The 11,415-nt window shown below is 47.7% G+C and overlaps 1 protein-coding gene across 3 annotated transcripts in view; it reads left to right on the top strand.

Moving 5' to 3' along the window:
• Nucleotides 1–1,617: 1,617 nt before the first annotated feature.
• Nucleotides 1,618–11,415, top strand: part of XPO6 (exportin 6) — a 51,327-nt gene continuing 41,529 nt past the window's right edge. For all 3 annotated transcript variants that reach the window (XM_082064974.1, XM_082064973.1, XM_082064972.1), the window contains exon 1: nucleotides 1,618–2,014. In XM_082064974.1, the coding sequence (XP_081921100.1) occupies nucleotides 2,012–2,014 (3 nt within the window). In that variant the 5' untranslated portion in view covers nucleotides 1,618–2,011. The remainder of the gene's footprint in view (nucleotides 2,015–11,415) is intronic.

The raw sequence follows: 11,415 nt of genomic DNA, 5'->3' as shown, positions 1-11,415 counted from the left end.
TGCTGGAGGGATTTGGAGGTGTCAGAGGAGTTTTGGAGGTGTTAGATGAGTTTTGAAGGTGTCAGAGGAGTTTTGGACATATTGAAGAGGTTTTGGAGATGTTGGAGAGGTTTTGGAGATGTTGTAGGGTTTTGGAGATGTTGGAGTGGTTTTGGAGATGTCGGAGAGGGTTTGAAGATGTCGGAGAGGATTTGGAGATGTTGTAGGGTTTTGGAGATGTTGGAGTGGTTTTGGAGATGTCGGAGAGGTTTTGAAGATGTCGGAGAGGTTTTGGAGATGTTGGAGGGTTTTGGGGGTGTTGGAGAGACAGGTTTTGGAGACAGTGCTCTGCCTGGGGGTGCACACAGTAATTTGTCAGCACGTGGCAGCAAACAGATGCACCTCCCACGCGCCCAGGCGCTGTCTGCTCGGCCGCGAGCTGCTCGTCTCCTTCTTGGCGAGTTTTTATCAGCCTGGGTGGCCCAGGAACAGCATTTCCACCCACGGGTAAAGGCTGATGGGGGTGATTGGGATGGGGTCCCGTGGGGTCAGCGCTCTGTTCAAAGCGTGGAAGCAGAGGAAAATCTGCCGTGGAAAAGACACGGGACTGCTCAACCATAATCTTCTTGTTGAGCCTCGTGGTGTGTTACACCCTGTGGAGGGTTTATTTTCCTCCCTCTCTGGTTTTGTTTAATCCTCTAATGTAACTGCAAGCATTTGCAATATCCTCATATGTATATTGTCCCCTCTAAAGCCTATTAAGCCACCAGTTTCAGCGATTGCTTATTGTTGTAAGTGAATGCCACAGGATAATTTGGGAACTCTAAGAAGTATTTTGATCTGTATTAACTTGACTGCTTTGGGGCACCAGTTGGCCCCAGCTCCCTGATTTTGTCAGGCAGCAGCTAGAGACTGAATTTCCTATTTTTTAAATTTACCCACTCTTCTGGACCGCTCCAGACATTGGAAAACTGAGGGCGACAGGCAGGCCCAGCTCGAGTTAAAACTGGGGGATGGGAATAGGAGCTTAGGAATGGGTTTATGTACCATGTAGCTTCGTTATCGCTGCTGGCTGGGGGTTCCCTCATCTCTCTCGCCACTTAATATTAACTATGTAATTAGTTACACGGGCACAACGGCAGTGAGCACAGACAGTGTCCCCGTAGGTCTGCAGCTCTGGAGGAGCCGGGAGGCGGCACGGCCGCACCGGAGGGTCGGGGTGGGGGGCAGGACCCAGGCGGGGGCACGCGGCTGCCCCACCGCGTTGCCAGGCAACGCCTGAGCCTGGCGCGGGGCGCGCCCAGGCCCCGCCTGGGGGAGGGCGTGGCCAGAAGTAGCCGCGCCCCTCAGGGCTCCACCCCCCAACACACGAGTGCAAAGGGCGGGCACGGACCCCTCCCAGACCGTCGCTTCCTGCCGGGCGGGAAGCGCCTCCCGCGCATGCGTAGCTGTGCCGGGGCGGGGCGCCGCGCACCTCCGGGCGTGCACCTTCCCTCCCTGCCCCACCCCGCACCGCGAGGCATCGCGCCATACTCCAAGATGGCTGCCGGCGGCGTGCCGCGGCAAACTGCGCATGCGCTGGCACGGCCGCCTCGGCCCCGATTGGCTGCGCGGGCCCGGCGACCGCTTCCGGCGGGAGGGCAGGGCGGGGCGGGGCTGGCAGAGCCGCCTCCCCGGTGCGCGGTAGGATGTGCCTGGCGTAGTCACCGGCCGCACCGACAGCCGCCGCACCGGGCCGCGTTCCCCTCCCCCTCCCGCCGGCGAGCGCCGCGCGGGCCGGCCCTCCGGCAGCACTTCTGAGCGCCTCGGGACTCCCGGTCCTCGCCGGCCGGCGGAGGCCCGCGGTCTGGGAGGCGGCGGCGGCAGCAGCGGCGGCGGCTCTCCGGGCGGAGGGCCACCTGCGGTGCCCGGGGCTCTGCGGCTGGCGGAGGTTTCGCCGGTGCATGGGCGGGGAGGCCCCGCCGCGGCCGGCCATGACATGAGCGGAGCGCGGCGCCCTGCCTAGAGCCGCCCCGCGGAGCCGCCGGCAGCCATGGTGAGTGCGGGGGGGAGCGGGGGGGCTGGGGGATTCCGCTGCGCTCCGGCGGGGCCTGCGGCCTGGCCCGGGCCTGCCAGCGCTTGGGGCTGCCCCGGCACGGGGACCGGGCGACCCGGGCCTGCTGCGGGGAGGTGCCCGGGCAGCGTGCGGGCCGGACCCGAGGGCCCTGCGGGTGCTCGGGGCGGCCTTCGCCCCCGGAGCCGCCGTGGTAACAAATCTCAAAAAGCCGTGAAAGCAGAAATTCTTCATGGGAGCGTCTGTGCCAGAGAGTGTTGAGAATTGCAGATTTTCTCCAGTGCCAGCCGTGGACTTGGCCTGTTCGCCTCCAATTTAGCCTTGGATAAGCTGCAGAAATGGCCTGGATTCCTTTCCGTGCAGAGCGTTATTTAATTCTGCTGTAGATAGTGGTCTCCGGCTGCCTTCCAGCAGTGGGGGTTGCAGCTATGTGCAAACCTATCGAGAGATCCAGAGCTGACATACAGCGTGCTTTGATTTGCACAATCTTTTTTCTCTTGATAAGAAGTGAGAGAAGACATCTGCAGTCCGTTGGGTGCACACACAGCCAGGCTTGCGGGGCTGGTAGGTGGAAATGTGTTTTCAGGGGATCGTGATGTTGCTCACTGTTGCCATATCAAGCACTGGCAGTGGTATGCTAATAACAACTGCTGTTCTTATTTTTCCTGTGTTTTACCTGCAGGGAAGCCTTATATCCCCAACTTTACTGGGTTGACAAAGGGAAGCCACAAACATGTGCTTTCCGGCTGGTCAGTAAGTAGAGATGTGTTTGGCAGCCCTGGATCTTCTCATGGAAAACTGCCTCCTGTCCTGTCTCACCCAGAGGGTCCCACTGGGCAAAGGCAGTGGTTACTGATCTAGTTTTCAACCACTTTCTAGCTTAAGCGGTCTTAACTAAAGTAGGCTCAGGCCTTTCACGCCTTTGGGAAGTTGGGATGTTGGTTTGCAGTTGTTAATTTCTTCAACCAAGAGCAGAAATAATCGCATCTGCATACTGTTTGCTGTGTTCCTGGTACCATCTATTGGTAGTTTATTGAAACCTTGCTATCTGTAGCCTGTTTAAGCTGAATTTCATTGGTCCCTTCGAGAGGCTTTGCAACTCCTTGTGGTGTCTGCTGGGGTGGGACATGATCTCCTCAATAAATACACATAGCAACCTGGTACTGCGAGGTCTGCATGCACCTTGATCAGTTGGAGGGATGCACCTGTCTGTTAGGGACAGATTCTGCCAAGTGTCACCGGTGTTCCTGAGTTTAGCTTTGGCCAAAGCTACAACAAAGGGTGATACTCTTGGGGTGGATTCTTTGTAGTGAATACCTCTTTTTCATGAAGATTAACAAATACTGTGGTGAAGTTCCGTGAATTTAGTGGATCAGTTGTATATAACTAACTGTAGCTCTGCATGTGGCAAGAGGTTACAGAGTTTTGTGCTTCAGGTTGTGCACTCATAATTGCAGGTGGCACAAAGACTTCTTAGTTTTTCCCTTGCCTTCATACAGATATGTACATTTAGCCTCCTGAATTACACCTAATTTTCTTTTTTTCCATGACCATCCAATATTTGGTTAAGCTACAAGCTGAGTACTGGCTTTGGAAGTTCTGAAGCAGTCATTGGGTTACACTGCAGAATTTACTGTTGTAACTCATCATGTGACTGCTGTGCAAGATTTTCCTTATGTTCCAATTTCCTTGGAGCTTACAGAGGGGTGTGTTCTGCTGCTAGTGTACCCTCCTTCCTGGAAATAGTTGGAAAAGTGTGAAGATGAGGTGCTGTAAGGCATACTGGGAACAAATAAAATGTAATTAAACTCTGCTGTCAAAAATACAGGCTTGTGGAAGGAGCTTTTATTAGTTGAAGTCAAATTGTGTTGATATGGGAGTAAGTAATGGGAACAGTAGTGAGTTAGATCTGGATTAAGTGAGAAGGAATATTGAGAACAACAAACTGTAAAGTCAGAGCACCTATCAAGGCAGGAGGGGAAGCAGTGATGTGCAGTGTGCTTGGAAACTCTGCACGTGTTGTAGAACCGGTGCCGGTTTGGTGTGCTTAGATGCCACTGGTGGCTTAAAAATCTTATGCCACCATTAAAAATGTATTTAGTTTTACAGGAAGCTTGAATCATTCTTTTGCTTTCTGAGGCATTTGTAAAGAGCAGCCCGGCTGCATTGAGCTTTCTGGTCATCGTACAATGTGTGGTGGTTATTAGATGCTTGTGGCATGTCAGACTAGTGCACATTGCGCGTCTACTAAATAGTTCTAGTACAGCACCTAGTTTGTGGCTTTCTGTGAAAAAGATGCGTAAGTGTTGATGATGTGATATTTTTGTAGAAAAAAAATAGAGTATTGTAAAATACAGGCTTCTCAAGCGGATTTCTCTGGAGTCAAGTAAACCTCTAAACACGTAGTAACTAGCTCCAACTTGTGCACTCAGGTGGCACTCCTCAAGCTTTTCTTTAATAGAGCAGAAAGTATTAATACGGTTTCCTCATCGACTTCTGGCATCCTTCTAGGTGATTTAAGTGAACAACTTCAAAATAAATATTGTTGGTGGAACTAGTCCTTGAGTGCATTTGTGTTTGCATCCAAATAAGCTATGCGTCTGTCTCATCACTTGTTCTTTCACCTTTTTTATGCTTCCTCTATCAAAGATGAACCACCTCTGAAACTGAGCGCTGACAGCTACAATCTCCTGAGCCTTATCAGTCACCTGGCAAGTGCAGTTGGAACTCCCATGTGAGGCTGGAAGTCAGGTGATTACTTCCGAGCAAATTTATTCTTCAGTTATCTGGGATTTGTGTCCTCCCAGCAACTACAAGAACAGCTTAGGAAAAGAGACTTCTTCCAGGAGATTCTGTTGTGTTAGGGAGTAGATTTAAAGGTGAAGTCAACCCTTCAGTTAGAGAACTGCAAACAGGCTTCTCAAACATACAAAACAAGTCACTCTTCTTTCGGGTTATCATTAGGCCCCATAAACCTGTAGGAAAGTGGGAAGCAGACAATAGAAGGAGCAGCACATCCAAAGAAGCTTCTGTCCCTGTTCTGCCTGAAGCAAATACAGCTTGCAAAAATGGAAGCAGGCAGTGGGCGTGTGTAGCTTGAATCTTTCTAAGTTTTCCACAGCAGCATTCTGATTTTTATTTTATAGCCCCTATTGTCACCTTTGAATATTTTTATAGCAGTAAATGCTGTTATTTTCTTATGCTTAAAGCTTCCTTTGGAGACCTGATGATGGTTTAAATCTTCTATTTGCTAAGGAATGAAGTATATCTAGATTGCACCAGGTATTGCTGGTGAGCTGTAGGTTATTCTGGCACTCTTGGTTACCAAGGAGCTTGCTGCTGATTTACCGAAATAGCTCACATTTATTATGTATGTCAGCAGAGCTGAGCTGGTGGCACTGAGGCTGGATCAGGTCTGTGAGCCTGTCCCATGTTGTGGGAGCTCTCCTGACATCCCCTGTGGAGGTGGCTGGAGACATTGTCATGGCAGGAGGCAGCAGCTTCTTGCTTTCACAAAAACCCCGTGCCTGGCTGCCCTGTTGTGCTAGAGATACATAAATCACCTTTGGGCTGCTGCTGCCTGCTCCTGGAGCAGGTACCTTGTGGGGGTGTCTGGCCATTGCAAAAGATGGAGAAGAAGGTGGTGAAGCTGAGCATGCTGCCTTGCTGCAGCAGGCAGGCAGGACAGGCAGCGCTCACGCATGGTGGGGTGGCCTCAGCCTGATTTTTGAGATGAGGGGGCTGGAGCGGATTGTCCCCTCCACCAGGCAGCGCCTGTTCCAACACTGCCAGCTGATGTGCAGCGTCAAAACTAGACTGCTGTGGTGCAGTGGTCTGAAGGTCTGTCAGCTTTCTGTATATCCCCTTAAAGGATGTAGTTTAAAAATAAAAGTAAACCCTTTTACAAACCATTCTTACTCACTCTACAGAGTAGAGAAACAAGAGAATAGGAACTTCAAAGTTCTAGCCTCGGCTCTGACATTTGGCTTCCGTTTTTGGCCTTCGAGTCACATAATTTTCTGTGTCCCTTTATTATCCTCCCTTTATAAAATCGTGGAACGAGAGGTGAGACTTAATGCCGGTGTTTCACGTGTTTACCAGTTGTGCAGCCCTGCCTGCTGCGACACCCTCGGCAGTGCTGGCTGCCTGGGGCGGCCTCGGTGACGGCTGAGCCTGCGTGTCCCTTCTGGCGGGGTTAGAAGAAAGGGGAATTGGAACTGAGTTTGTAGCAGGAAAACTGGTCTCCAGCGTGACTGTTCAGGGTGCTTCGCCCAGAATGAAAGCTTTTTCTCTGAAGAAAATAGCTAATTTAGCAGAATGGTTATAGATAGTACCTTTCAGGATCTATAATAGTGACAATACCTGTGCCATATTTCAAAGACCTTGGCAGCTAAATGCAGGCTGCACTGTCTCCAGTCAGACTAAAGGCAAAATTGTTGAGCCTCAGGGTTCACTAGACTAGCTTGAAAAACTGCTTTCTGCTAGGTGATGATCATGGCAATCCATTGATAGGCCAGTGTTGGTTATTGTGATTATTTTTGTAGAAAAGCGTTACATCTCGCATGTACTACTAAGCTCATGCAGTGGAGTTCAGCACTGTGAGATCGCTCAGTGTGTGGACACCTGAGAGCTCCAAGGAATTCGTGTTCTGTTTGGTTATTTTAATGAATGTTATTAGGTGCTGCCAGTTAGATCAGGGAGAAGGAGCTGCTGTTAGCATTATTATATTTCTTTAACAAGTGTTAGTACATGGAAAGTAGAAAAAAAATAATGTAGCTTTTACATGTATAAGTTGATACCTGTCTGGTAGAATAATGTGTCCTAAAATCCTCCCAAATCATTATTGTTTGTCAGTCAGGAGATATTTTCTCTTAGTGACTACATTTGTATTTGAGTCACTGCTGCCTTGGCCTTCTCTGCATCCCAGGTGATAACGTGGCAGTCTTCTAATTTCAGAAAAAAAAATAGTTTGCCAGCTTTGTTTTGTCAAAATAAAATGCTTAGAATAGCATTTATAGAGGTAAAGTGTGTAACACGTGCCTGTTCTCTCGTGAAGGTCTGGTTGTTCCAACAGAAGTGTAAATTTTAACCATTTGGTAGAGGAAAAGCAATTGACTCTTTCCTGTACTGCTGATGATGGTCAAGTTGCTTTACTCATCCAGGCAGCCCCGGGGGTTTCTTTTTCATGAGAAAGGGAGCGGGTCCCCTGGTGAGAGCCTCTGGAAGGTGGCGATGGCTGCAGCTTCTCCAAGCCCAGGCTCAGGAGCGCCTGCAGTTTACAAATGGTGTTTCTGCAGTGAAGCAACTTTTTTTCCAATCTTACCTCCCCCCACCTTTTATTCCTTTCTCGATCCATGCTTCTGTTTTCTATTTACAGTCAGAATAGGGACCTTTTACTTCACTTGAAGCATTTCAGGCTCTTTTAGCAACATCACAAATTCCTTACTTTTTTTTTGCTCCTAATCTTCCCTGATCCCTCACCTGTGGGGATCATGCGCAGAATTACATTTCTTTTACCATTTCCAGCATTTTGCATTTCATGCACCAAATTATCTTTTATTTGTGTCAGCATCTCCAAGTTTGTGGCTTGGTCTTCAAATCTCTGTGTGTATTTTTAGCAGTTTGATTTAATATTTTATTACAGCTTTAATTGCAGCACGAATTTCTTCCCAAGAGGGATTTTTGCGATTCTTTTGGTTCCCTCTTTTGAGAAGGGAGCGTACTCATCTGTTTCGTATACTGGCTTGTCAGGATGCCAAAGTCAGCACTGAATGCAGGAGATGCAGCCTTGGAGAGGAAAGGCTGTGGTGTGTATTGGGTCTTTTTTTTTCCTTACAAGAGATGATAATTTTTTTTCTGAAAAAGTCTGTGTTGTGCTTGGTTGATTCTCTCCTGCTTCAATGGGTAAAAACAGAACAGATCTCTTCTGCGTCACCGTACAACTAGTCCTTTTCCTTGGCACTGAGGGCAGTTGCTTCCACTGAAGTTTGTCCAAATGGTTGATTTCCTGTGGTTGAAGAGCAGTGTGTTTAAAATCAAAGTCTGGAAGGGAGACAGTAGAGAGAGCTACTCTGTAGTGGTTGGATTTGTCGTTCTCCCTCCTTACCATTGTAAAAAAAAAAAAAAAATAGGTGGATGGTGCAATCCATAGCCCATAATCTCTAATGGGCAAGTGTGAGGTACTGCTGAGGAGTGAGGCTGTTTCTGCCCCGTCCACATCTGATGCTGAAGGCTGCACTGGCCGCTCCTCTGACCCCACCAGCAACCCAGGAGACCAGAAGCAGCTGGTTTTGTGATGGGGGAAAAGGTGCTCTGCAGCAGCTTGCTGCGAAGTTTCAACTTCTTTTTTGTGTTTCCTGTTGCTGCTTGATGAAGTGGGTAGGGTTGGCCAAAGCCCAGTTGTGTGTCCTGTGTGGGCCCATCAGAGCCCTCTGGTCCCAGAAGGAACAGCCCTTGACCTTCCCCAGTGGCAGCACTCGATGGTACCCCAGGGCTGCAGGAGAGGGTGAGAAGGAAGGGTGAGAAGACAACTACTGTTGTGAAATACCCCAAAGTGCAGAAGCGTTGCAGATACCAACATCTTGTTTTGCCTTAAGTGGACTGGATGTTCTTCCTGCATGTTCTGTCCTTTGGAAACATTTAAAATTAAAAAAAAAGAGTCTTGCAGAGTTATTCCTATGTAAGTGTCATCCATTATACATTCATTATACACTCCTAAATGCCCAACACAAGTTTTAATGCTTTTGCCAGGAATTAAACTTTAAATACAACAGTCTTTTTTTCTTCTCTTTGACAGGGAGTGGGGATCTTACAAAATATTGTCCTTTTGTATATTGTAATCATCCCTCCTTGAAAATCAACTCTGTCTTGAGTAATATATTGGGCAAGGTATAATCCTTCTCCCAAGATTGCCGTAAACCTTGCATTGATGTCACATCTGGTGTTGGGAGAGTTGTTCTCCAAGGTAATGGGCTTAATCCTGGCAGGAGGGAATGTTGAGGAACAACCTGGAAAATAAGAGGCTGGAGTGTGTCAAACCTCAGCAGCCTTTGCTTTTCTGTAGATGGAGCTGCATCTGAATAGAAGTGCCACTTTAAGAATTATGCTGAATAATTGTTTTCTTCTTACATTCGCTTTCTTTTTTTGCTTGTCCTAGTGCTTTCCATTTCAAGCTCTGCATATGTGCATTATTTCACAGACTCCTTAAGTTGGGATTGCAAACAACTGCAATTCGCAGCGTTTGTCCGGGTATTATTGTGAGTTGTCTGGAGGCTGAGATAAATAAAGGCTTATTTTTGGCTTTGCAGACAGTAAAGTATTTGAGAAGTGTTTTTAAAAATCTGTTAATGCATCTTGGATGGCTTAGTGCTGATATGCAAGCGCGCTGGGTTTATGCCTCCTGTCACTTATGCATCTTTTTTTCTAGTCTGCTCTCTGGTCCAAGGAGCTGCTGCATTTGATGGAATGGTGAGGACTGAGCTTTTTAGCATTTTTAAGTGCCAAACATCCATCTGTGAGAGCAAGAATAGTGTTCCGTGTAGGAAGACTTGGTTAAAACTTTATATTTTTTTAAAGCTGCTTTCAACTAAAAAAGCCATGCTTTGTACCTTTTGTATGTTCATTTTACACACAGTTGCTCATCTATTTACTGTTCTGGACCTTAACATATGAGTTTTTTTATTCCCCCACATGTACCCTCCTGCCTTAACATACTTGTGTCCAAAATAGTAGTCTTGGGATTTTTTTCCCGCCTGCCTCTTTAAAAGTCAAGTTATTTCACCTAAAATGGCAGGGGAAGTGTTATCTCAAAATGAATGTTGCATGCGTTTGTTTGGTCCAGCCTTGTGGTCCGGTTTGTGCAAGCCTCGATTTGCTTATGCAAAGAAAAGGGAAGCGATTTGTACCCTGTGCCTGTGGTCCCAGAGCTCCTGCATGAGCATCGCCTTACAAAAAAGGACGGGATCTCCCTCTATGGTGTGGCAGGTGAGGTGAGGGGACAGACCCAAACACTGAGATGTAGATTTCTAGACCTCACTGGAAGAGTTTATGTTACTTCTGTACTCTGCGAGAGAAACAGAGTCACCTTGTGGTATTTTAGCATCTCGTTGGTGGCACGTGCCCAGCCAGCCACTGTTGGCATTTGATCGACCTTGTGCAGTGTCCATCTGAAGACGGTACTGGGACTTTATGGCTTTTTTTCTGATAACACCCCGACTGAAAATTTGGTGGTGGCTTAAAAAGTGGTGAACAGCAGCTGAGAACTATGTGAACCGAGTGTCTCCTGAGAAAGTCTAATGACTGTAGCTGGATTGTCAAATTAAGTAATAAGTCCAAAAGTGATTTTGATGCCACCTGTACCCCCCTGGGAGCCCTGTGCTGTGGCCACATGCAGTTGGATGATGCAATTTTGAGGACTCCGCTTTGGATGCTTCTACACATCTCATCTGTATGTCATCATTTTAGCAACTACTTGTTTGGGGAAATAATGTGTTGCTACATCTTTTCCAGCAGCTAAACCACAATAAATCAATTGGCAAGTCATTGCCATGCGACCCTCTGTCTTCCCTGGGTAGTGGGGGCATATAAATTGCTCTCGTGCTCATCCTTGGTGAAAGCCTGGCTTGTAAGAGTGCTGTCTAAATCATGTTTTGCTTATGCCAGATTGCTATTATTATTTTATTTCTTTGGTGGGTTTCTAGGAGAATTTCTGGGTGTTGAATTTTAATGCTCTATGCTTACTGTGTTTCTGTGTAATGAACACCTTTTGTAAACGGTAAAGCAGATGTGAAATGCTTGGTGGAGGACAGGCGGGCTGCTGGACTTGATTGTGTCGATGAAGAGTTATCCGTTTAGAAAGAATCAGACTCCGACACTTGAGCCTGTTAGTCAAAGTTCAGCCTTAAAACCTGAAGCCTGGTTAACTGAACCTGCCTGTACAAGAAGATTTAAGAAATAAGATCCCTTAGGTATTCAGAAAGGTGCCTGATTACTTGTGTAGTGGGCAGTGTTTACAGGTAACGTGATCTCTTTATCCTGTTCGAGAAATCAGATTATCACTGCCGGCTCTCCGTAGCCTGTTCTGTGCAGTAGTGTTCAGCCTGTGGTCATTTTCAGTCCTTAGCAGATGTTTCAATAAAATACATTGATTCCTGAAGTGCAGGCTGGGGTTTCCGAAGCGATGAGCTGCGCAGGCAGAAGGGCCTGGAGCAGCTCTGGACGTCAGCTCCGCCACAGCAGGGAGATGGAGAGCAGCGTGGTGCCCTCATTGCTCTGCCAGTAGCCTCGAGGTAGAACAGTAATTCATTACATTTATAGTAGATGGGTTTTTTTCTTAAATCGTGGTATAACAAAAATGAGTTTGCAAAAATCTGCATCTCATTAGC

This window comes from Streptopelia decaocto, assembly GCF_964273445.1.
Source record: "Streptopelia decaocto genome assembly, chromosome: 13".
Taxonomy (NCBI): Eukaryota; Metazoa; Chordata; class Aves; order Columbiformes; family Columbidae; genus Streptopelia; species Streptopelia decaocto.
The sequence above is the reverse complement of the archived record's forward strand: the minus strand, read 5'-3'. Positions and strand labels throughout refer to the sequence as shown.